We start from the raw sequence: 18,672 nt of genomic DNA, 5'->3' as shown, positions 1-18,672 counted from the left end.
AGAAATGCCAAAGGATTTTTTTCACTAAGGTAGTTTCTGTAAACTTTCCAGTTGCTGGAAAATTAATAGCTAAACTCCATTTTAGCATAGTTAGAAATACTTGGGTGAGAGACTGTGAACACCAAACGCATTAACTTGAAGTGCATATTTTTGACAGTAGGTATGTTTTCATTGACAAAATAATAGCCAATCTTTTGCTTTCTTTAGAAATTTAAGTGTGTGAAACCCCATATCATATGTTGGAAGAATCCATCAAAGTTGATTGAGGTGTGGCTCCTGGCCCATGGAGGATTTATAGTCTAATGAGAGGAGGACAGACATGGGAAAAAGAATTACAGAATAGCATCAATAATTCCAAAACAAGAGTAGAAAAATGCAAAATTCACAGCTGTTTAGGCGGGCTAGCCCTTATATTTTTCGGCAGAGCCAAAAGGCCCTGACCGTCTCAACATTCCAGTGTTGTTCAGGGATGCTTCCTCTCACCTTCTGATGCTGCAACCCTTCAGTTTTCTTGCAGCAAATCTCGTATTCGAAATTGGTATATGGTTGAGGTGCTTTGCATTCAGGATGATCAATTTCAGAAATTCTGCATGTTTTGAAAGAAACCTGTTTGGTATAGGTACTTTTGCGCTTGGCCAAAGATAATATAGTGATGTAGTATGAAACACTCATTCATTCAGTTGTATGTACTGAGCGCTTACCGTGTGCAAAGCACTGTACTGAACACTTGAAAATTCAAAACCCCCATAGAACTTTTGAACATCTTGCTTGCCCTATTACTTAATCTCTATTTTGTGAACATAACCTCTTTTCCTCCTCCTTCTGCAAATAGGTTTAGACTGAAAATTTTAGATAGAGAAGCAGCAAGGTCTAGCGAATAGAGCACACGCCTGGGAGTCAGAAGGATCTGGGTTCTGATTCTTGCTCTGCCACTTGTCTTCTGTGTGACCATGGGCAAATCACTTCACTTCTCTGCGCCTCAGTTCCTTAATCTGTAAAATGGTATTAAGGGTGTGAGCCCCTTGTGGGACATGGTCTGTGTCCAACCTGATTGGCTTGTATCTATCCCAGGGCTTAGTATAGTAAGTGCTTAATAAATGCTATTTATAAAACCCCACCAAAAACAAAAAAACTATCTCCCCTGTTAGAATGTAATGTGCTGGAGGACATGAGCCATAGAAGTAATAGTAGTGGTGATGGTAATAGCATTTATTAAGTGTTGGAAAAAGTAATCAAATGAAAGTTAGATATGGTCCTTAGCCCTCAAAGTATTCACAGACTAAGAATAAGGACAGTAAGTTGGCAACAGACAGGCAGGAAAGGTGACACAATAAAAAGAAAAAAACCAACATTACAACACACTTACTGTAACACTGTAGACCACTCCCTTCTCCTTGAAACTTTACCCAATCTTGGATTCACTGACACTGTCCTCTCCTGGTTCTCCTCCCATTGCTCTGATGGCTCTTCAGAGAAATGAGGTGCTTTTATGTAAAAGACAGCTTGGTCTTTTCTGTGAGCTTCTCTGCCTCCCACTCTAAGACAGTGAAGGTCCCTCAAGGCTCAGTTCTGGGACCCCTTCTATTCTCCATCTACACCCACTTCCTTGGAGAAGTCATTCGCTCCCATGGCTTCAACTACCACCTCTATGCAGATGATACCCAAATCTACCTCTCCAGCCCTGATCTCTCTCCCTCTCTGCAGTCTCACATTTCCTCTTGCCTTCAAGACATCTCTACGTGGATGTCTTCCCATCACTTCAAGCCTAACACGTCCAAAACTAAACTCCTTATCTTCCCACCCAAACCCTGTCCTTCCCTGATTTTCCCATCACTGTAGATGACACCACCACCCTTCCTGTCTCACAAGCCTGTAACCTTGGCGTTATCCTTGACTCCTCTCTATCATTCAGTTCACATAGTCAATCCATCACTAAATCCTGTGGGTCCCACCTTCACAACAGAACTAAAATCTGCCCTTTCCTCCCTTGAAAGGGTGAGATAACGCTGCCTTAATCAAAAATGCGATTGAATGAATGAAATCTCTAGGAAATTGCCAAATTCCATCTTTATTGCATTTTATTTGTTTATTTCTGCTTTTAAGTATTGTGTACTGATCTTGAATTAAGTTTCTAAGATCGGTTTTTGAACCACGGTAAATTATGATGAAAAAAGTATCCCTCTCCCAACAATTCCCAACAAGAAATGTGCTTGGCACATAGTAAGCACTTAACAAATGCCATTAGTATTATTATTATTATTAATTACGGTCAAGCTATTGAGGGAGAATGATAAAAGGAATAGCTGTGAAGATCTCAGTATTTAGTAGAGGTACAGGACAAACACTAATATTCATATGAACATATAAGTGACAAAACCGTAGACCAAATGAACTACCTTTCACCTGTTAGGAAATAAATCCTCCAAAAATCCGAAGTACCGATAAACAAGATGAAAGCATGTCTCTGTAATTTAATTGCACATTTTCATTCTCGAGCCGTAATCTCTTTAGAACATTGAAACCAGGCTGCTTATGTAAAAGTTTGATCTGCTAATGTAGGGAGATATAATTGTGTGACTATGTTGATGATGAGGTTTCACTTTTGTCTGTGAAATTTAAAAAAAAAAAAGATCTGACCTGATTCAAAGAAGGTAGAAGCAAGTAGAGAACTAGGATTGGTGGAAACTGCCCTACAAGAAACCTTCAGTAGGTTTTGTCATTCCTGTTATTTTTATCTGGAAAGGCAAGTAACTGGTTCTTTAGGGACCAGCATTGGGAAGTTGCTGTGTACTGTAGGGAGGTGGGTGGCTGATTTTGTAACATGTGTAATTCAGAGAACCCTGTTGCCAGAAATTCCAAGGCAGTAGTGACTTGGCAGGTGTAGTCCATGCGTGGTTGGTGCCTTATCTATGCAATTTTCATTGGCATTCAGTCCTCTAAACTCATTTTGGTTAGGTCTTTAATTCTGGAGAAAAAGGAAACAGAAATACACAGTAACAAAAAGCTGCTTTCTCTAAACAGCTTGAGCACAGATTATTAACCATCTTCATTTTACTAATAATAATAATAATGTTGGTATTTGTTAAGCGCTTACTATGTGCCGAGCACTGTTCTAAGCGCTGGGGTAGACACAGGGGAATCAGGTTGTCCCACGTGGGGCTCACAGTCTTAATCCCCATTTTACAGATGAGGGAACTGAGGCACCGAGAAGTTAAGTGACTTGCCCAAAGTCACACAGCTGGCAAGTGGCAGAGCCGGGGTTTGAACCCATGACCGTCATCCTATTAATGAATATAATAATTCACAAAGAATTATTTTGATACTGGTAAAATTGCACTGCTGGAGGTTGGGCAGCTTACATACTCTGTCTAGGCACAAGCAACTAATAGTATAATTCCTTTTAGCCACATAAAAATTGAAATTATCCTCTTGTGTTGACAGTATGGAATGCCAACCTTTGCATACATGCTGTACTATTATAGTTATTTTTCCATACATAATACGGTAGAATAAATCTTGTAACTTAAATCTTTAAATGTTGTGTCTCTGCCCAGTAAGGACAAGTGCAGGAAACTCACCTAAAGGGAAAATTACATAAAACAAGTTGTAGATCTCTTGGTTAGATGCAAGTATGGCAATATGGTATAGGGATCAAAGTTGATAAAAAGCAGCCCGTGAGCCAGCAGTAGAGTTCTGTACTTTTGAATAAAGCAAGGACAATGAGGTGTATAACAGTGACATTATGCAACTTAGTATTATGAGGCAATCCTCCTACAACTTTAGTAATATCCAAACTGTGCCTAGTTTGGGATTCAGCAGCTAGAAGATACAAAGAATTGGAAAAGTCCTGGTAGATTTAAAAGAAATAGAATTATCCAACCCCGAAAAGGGAGGGTGTGTCCTTCAAGTTGTTGAAAAAAGAAGTTGCCTTCCATCTTCAGAGGAAAAATAAGAGAAAATGGAAGTAAATTGTAACTTGAGGGATTTAGGTAAGATATTAAGAATTTTTTGATATTCTTAAACACTGAAATTAGAAGAATCTAAACTATATGATCCTGGCTGAAGACCAAATGACCGCCACAATCCCTCCCTATTCTGAAAGTCTATGATCTCTAAATAGTTAAATCAAGTCTAGGGGGTTGAAAATAGGCCGCCTTGTGGTTGCTTTATTGTACAGCTCCTGTTGGTTTCCTTTAGTTATCTTCAGCTTTTCGTGGGCCGGGAACGTGTCTACTAACTCTATTATATTGTACCATCCCAAGTGCATAGTACAGGACTCCGCACCCCGTAAGCCCTCAATGAATATGATTTATTGAAAATACAACTGATTTATTGTAGAAAAAAGGTTTAAGTATGTGTACTGTTCTCAGAAAAAATGTTTAATGTGGAATTTATAAGTACTATAGGGCAGAGTAAGTTGGACTTGAATGTTTCAGTTTCCAGTAGATGTTTATGTTTGTTTGAAATTCTCGGAAATTGTGCCAAAAGCCCTTGATGGACTTTGCCCTGTTTTCTTTTCCTTTTTTTTTTTTTAAATGGTATTTGTTCAGTGCTTACTACATGCCAGGCACTATACTAACCACTGGGGTAGGTACAAGTTAGGTTGGACATACTCCCCGTCCCAAATAGGGCTTACAGTCTTAATCCCCATTTTACAGTTGAGGTAACTGAGGCACAGAGAAGTTAAGGGACTTGCCTAAGGTCACACAACAGACAAGTGGTGAAGCCTTGTTGTGCATTGTTTCCATTGCTCATGTATATTTTCTTAATTGGATTAAGAGGTAGGTATACCTAAATTTAATTTTGTTTGTGTTTTTTGTTGTTGTTTTTAAAATTTTTATTAGAGTCTAGCAGCAAAACTGTACCTGGGACCACAAGTGCTGAGGAAGCTGCCAAAATTCTGGCAGAGAAACGCCGCCTGGCTCGTGAACAAAGGGAACGAGAAGAGCAGGAAAGAATTCAGAAAAAAGAGGAGGAAAGGTCAGTATCAAATAAGTTATATGGCAAATAAAAAAGTTTATATAGCAAATAAGTTATATTGCAAAAATATGTAAGTGTATTGAAATTTTTATCCACAGTGGCAAATCTAATACTGAAAATCAGAATATCACCCGGGGTGTAAAAATAAAAATCTGAAGTTTAGGCAGTGTAAGTTGTCTGATACAATCAAGGGAAACATTTCAAAGAGAAGTTGGAGGTTCTGCTGTCTTTAGAAACATCTGCAAAATTATAGCCTTTAAATTCATTGGAAACAGGGAATATGTCTACTAAAGGTTATATTGTATTCTCCCAAGCATTTAGTAGAGTACTCTGCAAACTAGGCATTCAGTAAATACAATTGATTGATACGGTGAAATGAATTTATTCATTGGTCTTATCTCCTCCTGGCCTAAGATGGCCATTCCTACTGTCTCAGAAGTGGTCAACGCCTGGAAAAATAAAGTATCATGCCTATACTTTTTGAGATAACATCATTTAAGTGATATATTTAATGAACCTTCCTTGTCGCCATCTACCAGCAGTCATTACAGCCACTATTTACAAAGAACATACTATACAATGTGGACAGAATTTTAGATTGAAATTCAACTCAGTTCAAGCACCTATGTTAATTGTCTGAAAATATATAGGAAAATACAAGAAGAAATGGCAAAGAAGGCAATTGAAGATAAAGCACGACAGGAAGAAGAGCTCTCTAGGCTTGAGGAAGAAAGACGTCTAGAAGATGAACAACAACAAAGGAAGTCCGAAGAGGAGAGAATTCGTGAGGAACAGGAACGTCTTGCTGAACTTCAGCAACAGGTTTGCTCACTGCAAATAAGTTATAATAAGGAAGAAAAAAATCTTGATTACTACTACCCACGCTTTTTGCTGTTGACATGTAATTTGCCCAGAAAGTTTTAACTGCTGGCGGTTCATTATCAAGTCAGAAGGCTTACAGGAGCATGAAGTCACCTGTCAAGTTGTCATTTGACTCTTTTAGATTTGGTCACCTGCTAGAAATGTACAGTCAGCTTTATCTTTCTCTTGAATTTTTTAAATTCCTGCCTATGTAATTTTTACAAATTTGTGGTCTCCTTTCAACTTTTTGGCATTGAACTCTTCTGAATTTTAATTACTCCTTCCACAGGATGCTTCAGTTACTGCCAGCATTTCAGGGAATGGCATCAAACTGCACTTTTGCTGTGCACAAAGGGAAAAGTGCAGATGGAGTGACTATTGTCTTACAAAGAATTCATCCTCCACCACTTCGCCCGTACTCTTAAAAGCTTTTTGGAATATAATTTTGTGGTGGTGAATATAGGTGTCCCTTCAGATAGTATACAATTTTATATAAATATATAATCTCAGAAATTCATGAAGGAGAGGAACTTTGGCCTGGGTTTCTTCCAGCAGTCAAGGGAGCTAGTTTAAACATAATCCACTGGTTTTCTCTTGGTGGTACAACAAACATTCTGACCTCAATTAAGTAAGGAGCCCAGTACCCCGTATTTGTTTCATGAGTGCTTGTTGATTATGTTGGTATTTGTTAAGCGCTTACTATGTGCAGAGCACTGTTCTAAGCACTGGGGTAGACACAGGGTCATCAGGGTCCCACGTGGGGCTCACAGTCTTAATCCCCATTTTACAGATGAGGTAACTGAGGCACAGAGAAGTGAAGTGACTTGCCCACAGTCACACAGCTGACAAGTGGCAGAGCTGGGATTCGAACTCATGACCTCTGACTCCAAAGCCCAGGCTCTTTCCACTGAGCCACGCTGCTGGGTGGTATTTTTCTCTCCCCCATTGATTATCTAACTGGATAAATCCCAGGTTTTTCAACATTTGTAGTAGTTCTCCCAAAATATCCCACCTCACCTCAAGCTTTGGTCCCCCCATGTTCAGATCTTTCCCCCCATCTCTTTTGTGGAGGGAATTACTCTTGCATACTGCTGTGAGACACACAGAGGAAGACTTGTCCATGGAATGAGCCTGGTTTAAAATGCTGTTTTTTCATATGCAAAAGTGAGTTTGTGTTACACCAAACCACCTCACACTACCTCTTCTCACAACTCTGCCACATTGTAAAGTAGGGGAGACCCATATTTCATACCCTTTAAAGCCTTTAAATTTGACTGTGAGGAAACTTTAAATATTTTTAACCCTTTTTTGGTGCAATAGGAAATTTACTGAGATTGACTACATTCATGGACACTAAAGCATTCCAAAGACAGTACTCTAATGGCACTCCCTGTTTAATTTAGATTATTTAATATTAACATTCCAAGGCGCTTATACAGTGCTCTGCCACATAGTAAGCGCTCAAATAAAATATATCGAATGATATTGAACACTATGTATTTGATGTTCAATTTATTTTAGAAGAAAAGCGACCAAAGGCTCAAAGGTGAAAAGACAGAGACAAGAACGAGAGAGAATTATGCAGCAAAATATGCAGGAAAGACTTGAGAGAAAGAAGGTGTGTACTTTTTGAGTTGGCTTAAAAAAAAAAAAAGCTTTGGTATATGATGCTTAATATACGGCGTGCTGCTTGGGATCGAGCAGTCGAGGACCTTCAGAGCAGACCATTTGGTCCCTATCCCTTTTTCCCCCCCACTCCCATCTTCTCCTTTGCAATGAACTTAGCTTATTTCTCCCCCTGCCCCCACCACATAGGAACATCCCACCTTTATTGTCCATTGGAGTACTATCATATTGTACTGCTAGGTCAGTTTTTGGGGACAGTTGAGACAACGCTAATTAAAATCTAAATTATTTGTAAAAATGTATGTTAAATATCCTACATAATGAGCCTCTGATTCTGAAAACTAAAATTGAAGAGTATAATTGATATTTCTAAGTTCAAAAAAAAGAGAAGCAGAATGATCAGAATTCAGCCATTTCAGAGTTTGGCGCAAGGAACAGGAAGTGCAAGTTCCTGGTTGTTGTTGTTTTGATACTGGTGCTTTTTTTGATGTACTTCATTTCTGTCTAGTACTTGTCCACTTCTGCAAATGAGACTGTGTTCTATTTCTATCTCATTGTATATCATTTTAATTTTAAAGAATCAAATATTTCTTTAATAGAGAATTGAAGAAATAATGAAGAGAACTAGAAAGGCAGAACAGAATGAAGCCAAGGTAAGAATATTGTGTGGTTTGTTTCCCAGATCATGAAATACCCAAACATATAATATGGTCATCTTTTAGTAGCCCCTTATTAATAGCAAATGATAAAATTTGTTATTTCTAAAAAACAAAAAGCTTATTAAAACACAAATTAGTCTCCTCTGTGACCTTGGGCAAGTCAGTTAACTTCTCTGTGCCTCAGTTCTCCCGCTGGCAAAATGGGGATTCAATTCCTGTGCTCCCTCCTACTTAAACTGTGAATTCCATGTGGGACCTAATGATCTTGTATCTGTCCCAGCACTTAGTACAGTGCTTGGCACATAGTGAGTGCTTAAAAAAAACTAGTTATCATCGTTATGTTCTCATGATGCTGTAAAGATTTTCATATGAAATAACCCAGAAAATTAGAGTGAATCAATAATATTCATCAACTATTGTTCTGCTCAGCTACAGAGTGAAGAAAAATCTAGTAATGAGGTTATGGAAGAAGAGGAGGAGGAAGAGGAAGAAGAGACAGAAGAGAAGGATTTTGAAAAAGTGAATCCTTCAGGTTAGCAAAAATTTAGAATGGAGTTTTAATCAGTTAGTATGGTTGTAAGAGAATAAGACTTGAGAGTCAAAATTAGAATTTTGATGGGTTTCACTTTCTTACTACACAGGGCCTTGTCATTTCATAATTAACAGCATTTGAAATTAAAATGCTCCAGTGGATGGCAATTTAGCAGTCTAGATGGTTGAACCTTATGATGTATTAGTTGATCAGTGTTGACCATTGGAATTGTTCGGTGGAAGTTTAAAGCAGTTAGAAATTTATTTCATGGTGGAATTTGTTTCTTGAGATAAGATAGTAAAATATACCAAAGTTTCCCTTTTTTCTTGCTCTTTCCACAATTTTTGCATGTCAGGCTTCTGATAGATATACTTCCATTAGCATCTGTGTTGAATAACAAATTTGGCCCAAATATTTGGCAACTGAGATGCAGCATGGCCTAGATGGTAGAGCATGGGCCCGGAGTCAGAAGGACCTGGGTTCTGATTCCAGCTCTGTCGCTTGTCTGCTGTGTCACCTTGGTCAAGCCACTTAACTTCTCTGGGCCTCAGTTCCCCCATCTGTAAAATGGAGATTAAGACTGTGTGCCCCATAATGGGACATGGACTGAGGCCAGCCTGACTAGCTTGTATCTACTCCAGCACTTGAAAATATTCCCGGCACATAGTAAATGCTGAATAAATACTGGAGGGGAAGAAAGAACCACCGGCTTTTCAACGCTATTAGTATTTTTCTTCCATCCCTTCATGAAAAGCTGTTTGAGAGTTGAGAGTAGAGATTGTTTGTGATCTCTGCTCTTTAACATTTCCTCCATAGGACTGGACCATCCACCTATCAGGATTTTGAAAAATCATAGTTCGTAGTATAGTAGTAGAAAATGAGTATAAATCACTGTACTCAGTGCTGGGAAAAATACACAGATGAGAATTATTCAAGGACCCTGGCATCCTGAAAGCTCACCATCTAAGACTACAGTGGGGAGGAATTAATTGGTGACAGACACATAAGGAAAGAAGAAACAGTAAAAACACGAAGACCATGTATGAGACAAAAAGCAGAGCAGGAGGGCCTTGTGGCAGAGGATTGGGCTGCTTGCGGCTCAGTCTAACAGTGACCGAAGCCATGGCCAAGGGTGGCCTCCCACTCTTTTGGAAGTCGAGAAGGCCGGCCTGCTCAGGAGTTTCTGCTTCCTTTCTGGGGTGGAGCAGAGGCAACAGGATTCCCAGTAGCCTGGGGCCAGGTTGAGCAGCATCGGCCCTGTTGAGGTTCAGTGTTTGGGGACCAGTTGTGGTCTCGGGCTGTGGGAGTTTCCATCAGGCACTGGGGATCCTGGTCTAGGGGCAGGATCAGTGACCACAATCACTCTCCCAATGGTGTTTTTCTCCTCTCCTTGATAAAAGTTCATGAAACCTATTTAATTTGATAGTGAAACTGATATGTTATTCTTTTTTCAGTAAAGATAAATGGCATTGACTCATCCCAGGAAATGAGGACACAATCTGAAATGAGTTCCGAGGCATTGCCCGGAGAGGTAATTTATGAAGAGCAATCTGCAGAAATGCCCAAGGAGGAGACCAGTGAAGTATTTGCAAATGGTGACAAGCAGACTGTTGAGCAGAAGACTGGAGAATCTTTACATTTGGTGTCACCAAAGGATTCCCGGTTAGTCAGCGTGCATGTACCTGTCCTGATAATTAATAAAAGCTCTTAAAAAAGCATTTTTTGGTCATAATTATAAATATTCCCCTGGGACATGTTCATATAAAAAGTAAGATGATTTGTGATATATAGACTGTAAGCACATTATGGGGAGGGAACTTGTCTGCTACTTCTGTTGTGTTGTACTCTCCCAAGTGCTTAGTACCATGCCGTGCGCTTAGTAAGCGCTCAATAAATACCATTGATCGATTGATTAACTATGGCAAAGCTAATTATTGCATAAACATATAGTAGCTTATCAAATGTAAACTTTTGAAAAAACTGAAAATTCCTCTTCTGAAAACATTAGTGATTTTGTCTTTAATCAAGTCAGTTTCCTTAACTTTGTTCAATAGAAGTTTCTATTTGGAAGGAAGTATTCTCCATAGCCCCTCTTCTTTCCATCAGTAAGAGGAGTTAAAAATGCTTTTCTGAATCTCAAGCGAGGATGTGCCATTTGTCATAGAACCATTTTATGTTTGAGTCATAACTATTCTTGAAAGGCAGGAATCTTTCATTTAAAGATTTCTTTCTATAGTGGTTATAATTAGGGATATAGTATCATTAATGGGGCCATATCATTTTTGTGTAATATATAGTGAGAGTTCAGTAAGAAGTGGATTATCCAAATTTGGAGAATTGTTTGTTTAGGTAATGAAGTTTAGAAATCTAAACAACTTTATTCAACTGCCCACACTGTTTACTTAGATGATCTGAATTTATTTTTGGATCAGCTGAATTAGCCTTGATTCTAGTAACAGATGTACAGGTAGTTGGAAATCTCATGAGAGTTTAATGAGATTGCAAATAGTGTGCAATATTGTCATATTGGACAAATACAAAGGTACTTAGGAGAGATTATTTGGAGAGTAAAAATTGGTTTCCAAAGCATAGGTCATTGACTGTTCAAAGTTGTTAACAAAAGCAATTCTTTTTTTTAGTTCTTCAGCAAAAGAAGTGGTTATCCAGAACTCGGAAATAGTGCATGTTAATGAAGCGGATCATACAACTGGATTTGTTCCAAATATTAATGGGAAATCTAGCGCATGGACTTTCGAAGAGATTATCGATCTTGGAGTTAATGCCAAGTCAACCAAATTGAGCTCAGATGGCTTTGTTTCTGATAGCTCTGATCAAAACTTGAATGATGCTGCTACATTCCCACCTAATCCCAAGGTGGTCTTTGAGGAAGATGGAGCAGTAAATACCCTGACCAAACCAATAGAGACTCCATCAGGTAATCGAAGAGATTGATTGATCTTTTACCGTGTTCGTACTTAACTGTTCCTTAAAATTATTTAAAGTGCTAAAGTTGTGCATAAGTGACATTTTACTCTGGAGACGTGCATCCTTAGTTTGAATTTTCAGTTCTCAGAATATTAGTTTTAACTCTCAGGACATTTAAAACATCAGGGTCTGGGTTTTGTGGAAATACCTTTATTTTCCAACAAATAATTTAAATCTCTATTACTGATAGCTGTAACCCCAAGAGAATTAAAGTAAAAAAATCTATATTTACATTGATCTCTTTAACCAATGAATAGGATTCTGGAGTGGGTCGCTGTTAAAAAGCAAAGAGACTTCAGGAGAAAGAGAAACATTTTACTAGTAAAATGATGTGCATAAAATACTAACGAGGCAGAAGCAAATTATTAAATGGAAGATTGTAACCCATGAGAGATACTTGGAATTCTAACTGGATTTGAGAAGATATTTGAAATTTATATTAGCTAGGAGATAATCTTTTATGGATGATTTAGATAGTGGAATTGAGAATAAAGGCTTCAGGCAGGCTCCCCACTTCTCTCTGAAAGCACCCACGGTTATATTTCTCAAAAATGTTCCTGTACCGTGGGAGAGGTTTGCCCATAGGCTTTCATGCATCTGTTTCAGAACGAGCTCTTCTGTGATGACTGAGCGCTATGGGCAAGTAGGAATAACACTGTAACTCCCTCTCCACATAGGAATAACACTGTAACTCCCTCTCCACACCTTCTTCCCTTTGCTCTATTCCTTAAACTCAGCCTCCTCCCTGCCATCTCTAAAATCTCACCGTTGTCCGCCCCCCCACCCACAGTTTCTTTTTCCTTTTCTGACTTACTGTAATGAGAGCTGCCGTTGCAGCCCAGCCTGCCCTCGTATCCTCCATTCTTCCCTATCCCTCTTTAGCCCTGGCCCGTCTTCCGTTAAGCCTTGGGAATGGCAGTGAGATGGACTAGGATGGGATGGAAAAGTGAAAGGTTACACAAGCTTCACAATGCAAGGGGGCTGGGATGGCTTTTAATAAGCTTTAGCAAGGAAATATCAAAGAGTTACTAGTCGATAGCATTTATTGAGCACCTACTGCAAACACCATGGTATTAAGTGCTTGAGAAAAGAACAATAACATAGAAAATGCAATATCTGCCCTTAGGGAGCTACACTGTAGTTGGAAGAAAGAAGGGGCTGGAAAAGATGGATACATGGAAAGCATGTGCTTAAATAGTATGTATATAAATTGCTACGTGAAAGAGGGTGCTCCAGGTGGTTGTGAATTGCATAAATGGGAAGAATCTATCTGGGGAGAGGTATAATCAAGGGGAATGCCCTCCGTGAAGAGGTGAAATTTTAGAAGGGGTTTTAAGAGGGTGGGGGTTTATGTGGTCTGGTGGATTTGAAGTGGGAGAGAGTTCCTGGCAGTCGGAAGTATGTAAGGGATAGTAATAGGCAGGGAATGTATCTACCATCTCTGTTAGATTACACTCTCCCAAGCACTTAGTACAGTACTTTGCACATAGCAAGTGCTCAATAAATACCATTGATTGGTTGTAGGGAGGGTCAGAGGTGATAGGAATGAGGCACAATTTAAGAAGAACACAGTGTGATCTGGGATCAGCAGAAGAAGAGAATTGATAAGGAGAAGGCTGGTGGAGTGTATTAGGCCAATGGTTAGCAGTATCTGCTTGATGCAGAGAGGAATGGGTAACTAGTGTAGATATTTGAGTGGGGAAATGCCTGGAAAGACCTTTGAAATAACGATCCAGGCAGCAGAGTGAACAAGAGGGAAGAGACTGGAGGCAGGGAGACCGGTGAGGAGGCTGAAAGAGTAGGCAAGCCAGGATCTGATGGGGGCCTGGATCAGGATGGTGAGGAAGGGGCAGTTCTGTTAAGTATTGTGTGACAGCCAGCCTTTGGTGAGAACTGTGTGTGTTCCTGTTATCGGCTGGCAAGGGAATTGCAGAGGAGTAAAGGAGAATCTCCATTTTCCACGAAGCAAAGGGGCTCACACCTTTCCTTTGGCACCACAGTAAAAGGTAACACTGGATGGAGCCAAGCCCCCTGAGTTCTCTTCAAATTTCTCTCTCCTGGCGCTAATGGAGTGAAAAGGTGGAAAGGTACTGAGGTCTCCCTCTACTGAGCAGCCTCCAAGTGGGTAAGAAGTTCCTTTCCCCTGATTAAGTCGATGGGAAGGTAGGCCAGGGAAGTGGGGGTTGATGATCTATTTTGTAAAACTTGTTTTGTGGTTTTAAATGTATTTGAATTTACTTACTGCATTCTTTCCAGTAGCATCTGCTATTCAGCATCTGCTAACAAATAATTTCAATCAAAATTTTATAGTTCTTCAAAGTTCTCAAGTCAGTTCCTTTTCCTAGTTGGCCAGATTCCACCTCTTCTTTATTCCTTTTGGATGTCTGGCTTAGTGAAAGAAAAAACTTTTTATAGCAAATAAGCTATATGGCAAAATATAAAATGTAATTAGATTGCATTTTATCCGTATTGACAAATCAGCTATTGAAAACCAGAATGTCACTCTGGGGTGTTAAAGATAAAAATCTGAAGTTTAAGTAAATGGTCTGATAAAATCAAGGGAAGCATTTCAAAGAGAAACTGGGAGACCTTTGCTCTCTTCTAGATAAATCTGCAAAAATTAGAAGAACCTGTGGTCTGTAAACTATAAGCTCCTTTATTTTTTTAAATGGTCTTTGTTTAAGCACTTTCTCTGTGCCAGACACTGAACTAAGTGCTGAGGGGAAATAAATACAAGCTAATTAGGTTGGACAGTCTATGTCCCTCATGGGGCTTACAGTCTTAATCCCTATTTTACAGATGAGATAACTGAGGCATAGACAAGTTACGTGACTTGCCCAAGGTCACCCAGCAGGCAAGTAGTGGAGCTGGGATTAGGAACCCAGGCCCATGCTGTATCCATTAGACCATGCTGCTGCTCATTGTGGACAGGGAATGTCTACCAACTGTGTTATAATGTACCCTCCCACTTGCTTAGTAACTGCTCTGCACATAGTAAGTGCTCAATGAGTACGATTGATTTAGTCTTGTAGATAGTTCTAGATATTTCAGCAAAATGGCTCCTAACAAAAACCTGTTGAGCAACAGACAGAATGTGAGAATTGAAAAGGAATGAGAATTGAAGAATCAACTTAGAGTTTGTGTGGAGCCAGAGATGTTGGGAATATTCTCACCTGGGGTGGCAGTGTTTGTTGAAAGAGTGGGTCTGGGAGGGCAAATGACTTCAGTATTGGACATGTAAGTAAGCTTAAGGTGCTGGGAGGACATCCAAATGGAAAAGTCTTGAAGACAAGAAAAAAATGCAAGATTGCAGAGGAAGTGAAAGGTCAGAATCTAGCAAGATAGATCTGGGAGTCCTCCGCTTAGAGATGGTAACTGAGGTCATGGCCTCAAAGCCATGGAACAATTAGTAGTCAGCAGTGAAATGCTGAAATTGAAACCCACACTTGATTCTGGATCGTATGGTGCTGCTGGACACTCAGTGTTCTTCGGGCCTTTATTACCGGTAGTATCGCTTCATTTCTGGGATCTGGAACTGACGACTGCTGTGAAACATGGAGAAGCTACAGGAGAGAGCAAGCAAATGACTTAGGAAATGGGTTCTTTGTACTCTCTCTTCTACTTTCCCAAGCACTTAGCACAGTGCTCTGCTCACAGTTAAGCACTCAGTAAATACTGGTAAATGAAAGAATGAGTCTGGGTTTATTGGATTAGAAGGGCATAAGATGGATTATTAGTATGTTACTATCTCCCCTTTAGGTTGCCGTTTTACTTGTGTTGTAGGTTCCCCAAGAGAATAATAGGGGCTCTGACCACAGTGGCTGCTCAACAGATGCTGCCGTTAGCAGTCTTCACCATTGTCCACAATTTATCCACAGAGCTCTGGAAGGCGGTTGTGGTTGGCTTTCCACACTATCACTGAGGCAGGAGATCAGAGTAAATGAATGAGTGTCTGTGTGGCAGGGGGATGAGGTTAACACTGTAAGAACAGGCTTTGATTGCTTTGAGATGTCGTTAGGCAATGGACTACTGTTGCCAAGGAAAATTGCAAAAAAAAAAAATTCCTTCCTCCCTTTTCTTCTTCCCAGGAAATCTACAAGTGCTTTTGTGTTTCTTCCCCTGGCTGGTTTGAGAGGAGGCAGGCAGTGGAACCAGATACTTTGGGCCAGGTCCCTTCCAGCTGTCTGATTCTAAGGCAATTACAAACCGAAGATTTGGATTTCAAATCTCAGGGGTTTATTTTGCAAATAGATTGGCCTGGAAAATGCCTTGCTGACAGGAAAAGTCACTTAATTCTGTACTTCCCAAGCACCTAACTGCAGGAAGGGGGCGGAATTCAATAAATAATATTACTACTATAGATAATTTATTTTCCCAGCTCTGGTGATGTCAGAAGCATGGTGTTTAGCTGAAATCCCTTGTTGAGTTTAGGAGTTCAGATTTTTAGGTACAGATGACAAGACTGAGCCTTGGCTAGTCTATTCAACCGAGAGAAATGCTTTAATAGAAAAATGAAAATAAAATCTACCAGGGCCTGCCTGTTTTTTCATCTAAATGCTTGTAATTGTAGTTCCATGTTGTAGTAAATTGGACTCTCTGAAAATGTCACGATTCTTCTAGTGCTGATCCAAGCTCCTGATTTGTCTCTTATTAAAATTCATTTTGGTTTGCCCCTTCTTGAGGTCATGTCCTGTCTGGAAATAAAAATAATTCTTACCAGAGGTGACAGCTGGGACCCATTGGTGTTGGGCTTGGTGAGGGGATTGTGTTGAGTTTAGATCCTGTGCAGTTTCACCTACTGCCCAATGATTAATGCATCACCCCAATTCTCAGTGCACTGCTTGGCTCACAACAAGCTTCTCCTTTAATGCTCTTCAGGTAGTTCGCGTTAAATGAGTTATTATGTGCCACTCACTGTACTTAAGCGCCGGATTGTCCAGCTCATTAGTAATCAGAAACCTATGTAGTAAGTCTTTTCTGTCTCTCTCTTTTTTTAATCTTCCCTTTGGTCAGAACTGTGAACACTACCGCCCTGGAAGTAATCTGACTGCACTTCAGTTATCCAGTGTTTGGTGATGTACCGAAAGCCTTGTTTCAGTAAGCTGCTTGTTTCCTTTACTCAACTTCAACTTACAAAGAAAACATCCAGGGAAGAGATTATAAACTCCTAAACTTGCACCTTGAAATTTTTCAGGGAAATTTCCTTGCTTTTATTACTTTTTGTTTTGGGCAGTTTGACAAGGTTTCTTAGTTGTTGCTTTCATTTTCTTTAATAAAATATCTTGTTTTTTCTCTCAGTACTTTATTTTGTATTAGTGTATGTACGGTGGTGTGTATGAGCAGTATCTACCAACCAACTACTGGCAGATATTTTTGCACATTTCTAAACTCTTGGTGAGGAATAAACCTTTCAGTTCTCACTAAGATATTGTTTATACTGCTTTACTATTAAAAGTTTGAAATTACAATCCTGTACAAAGAACAAGACGGTTCTCTTTCAATGACCCATTAAGGGTTTGTCGCATCATTTCTATAATAGGAAAGTTTTGGATTTTTAAATTCAATAAATTGTATTTATTGTAATTTATACAATTTTATTATCAAGTGGACATCTTAAGTTTACAATCTCTGCCAGTCTACATGCACTAATATCTTGAAAATGAGAGAACAGTGTTTGTCTTAGAAGTATAATATTTGTCATGCTTCATTGTTTTCTTCTGAATTGCATATTTATGTTTATCTGCACAAACATGTAAGTATTTTTATTGTGTACATAAAACAGTATTAGATCATTGTCTTGTGGGTTTTGTTATTATTCTGAATGTTCTTTGTGCTAGCCCTTTGCTCCATAGGATATATTCCCTCACCCGTTAAAGTCTACAGAAAGTGCTATTTAACCAGATCTTCTCCAGCATGATGAGCTGAAATGAATAGCTTTCTTTCACGAGACTGTTGGGAAGTTCAGCTGCAGTCTTGTTCTTCAACCTGCTAACCTATCCCAGATAAGAGATCTCATCCAAACCATTGGCTAACTCCAATTCAAATTACTCATCCTACTTCTTAATGATTTTCAGTGTTTAATTACAAATAGTTTTGGCAGAAGTGATTGTCTTGACAGTCTCCAAACGGGAAGCCGTTGTCCTGGTTTCTCAGACCGATGCTATTCAGAGTATAGTATAATTGTTTTCGATTAGAGCAGTGCCTTAGAGTTAAAAAGATGTATTTTTGTATAATAGTTCTTTCTGGCAGAGACAATCATTCTAACAAATAAGATGCTGTTTTTTTTTTCTTTGCAAATGTTATTTGTTGAATGCTGTTTCAGCTGTATATAAATGTGCACTGTTAAATAAACTTTACAGAAGAAAAGTTTATTTTTGTTAATAGTCATGTAAAGACAGCATACTTTAGTAAAGATATGAATAACCTCATCCACCTAGATTCAATAAATTCTGTTCAAATGTATGGATTTTAAAACTGTTTTTTTCTCTCTCATCCCACAACCTCAACTCTAGAATATGTTGGTCATGCTTCCTAAGAGTTCCTCTCTGACAGGAACATCTTGTACACTTAGATTAGAATCCTTAATCAGTAATACCTTTGACATCTGTGACTTTCGGGCAGAGTGGTTTTGTGTTTGTGTGAATTTCTATGGTGTTGTAGGACCCTTCATTTTAAATCTTCACTGATTTTTTTTTTCATCTAATCTTAGATTTTGAGCCATACTCTAAAGGAGAAAGCCATGTTCATCTCAATGCCAACTTGCTGAAACCCACTCCTCCCACCTTGAGTTCCCAAGTAATGTGCACCGTCCCCTACCCCCAAATGTTGTGCTAGGCAAGATGGTTGCTTGGCCAGAGCCTGTGGAATAGAGGTATTGATTGCCTATACATAACCACCTTCATTTCAGAAAAGTTAGATATTGGTCTGTTTTGGAAACCGACCTCTGATGCTAGATTGTACATCATCCTTGTCTCTCAAAGTTATTTCTGATTGAAGTGCATCACTGTGTATGAATGGCCTATCTTGAAG

The 18,672-nt window shown here is 39.2% G+C and overlaps 2 protein-coding genes across 2 annotated transcripts in view; both read left to right on the top strand.

The window, feature by feature from the left end:
• Positions 1 to 5,904, top strand: part of LOC100681611 (ensconsin) — a 48,728-nt gene extending 42,824 nt beyond the window's left edge. The window contains exons 13-14 of the mRNA XM_039912447.1: positions 4,845 to 4,980; positions 5,631 to 5,904. Of these exons, the coding sequence (XP_039768381.1) occupies positions 4,845 to 4,980; positions 5,631 to 5,904 (410 nt within the window). The remainder of the gene's footprint in view (positions 1 to 4,844; positions 4,981 to 5,630) is intronic.
• A 1,475-nt stretch (positions 5,905 to 7,379) lies between these two features.
• LOC114812784 (MAP7 domain-containing protein 3-like) lies at positions 7,380 to 18,105 on the top strand. Its single transcript, XM_029066965.1, has 6 exons — positions 7,380 to 7,459; positions 8,067 to 8,120; positions 8,556 to 8,658; positions 10,113 to 10,320; positions 11,298 to 11,593; positions 16,657 to 18,105. Exons 1-6 carry the CDS (start codon positions 7,421 to 7,423, stop codon positions 16,662 to 16,664), a joined length of 708 nt encoding a protein of 235 aa, XP_028922798.1. The 5' UTR covers positions 7,380 to 7,420; the 3' UTR covers positions 16,665 to 18,105.
• Positions 18,106 to 18,672: the final 567 nt, after the last annotated feature.

Source organism: Ornithorhynchus anatinus, chromosome 6 (genome assembly GCF_004115215.2).
Source record: "Ornithorhynchus anatinus isolate Pmale09 chromosome 6, mOrnAna1.pri.v4, whole genome shotgun sequence".
In the NCBI taxonomy this organism is placed as follows: Eukaryota; Metazoa; Chordata; class Mammalia; order Monotremata; family Ornithorhynchidae; genus Ornithorhynchus; species Ornithorhynchus anatinus.
Note: the sequence above shows the minus strand (reverse complement) of the source record. Positions and strands in the feature narration are given on the sequence as shown.

Excerpts from the sequence above, each read along its gene's own strand:
- LOC114812784 (XM_029066965.1), top strand. The coding sequence starts at position 7,421 with ATGCAGCAAAATATGCAGGAAAGACTTGAGAGAAAGAAG. Across the intron at positions 8,121-8,555 it reads CAGAACAGAATGAAGCCAAG|CTACAGAGTGAAGAAAAATC; the intron begins GTAAGAATATTG and ends TGTTCTGCTCAG. Across the intron at positions 10,321-11,297 it reads GTGTCACCAAAGGATTCCCG|TTCTTCAGCAAAAGAAGTGG; the intron begins GTTAGTCAGCGT and ends TCTTTTTTTTAG.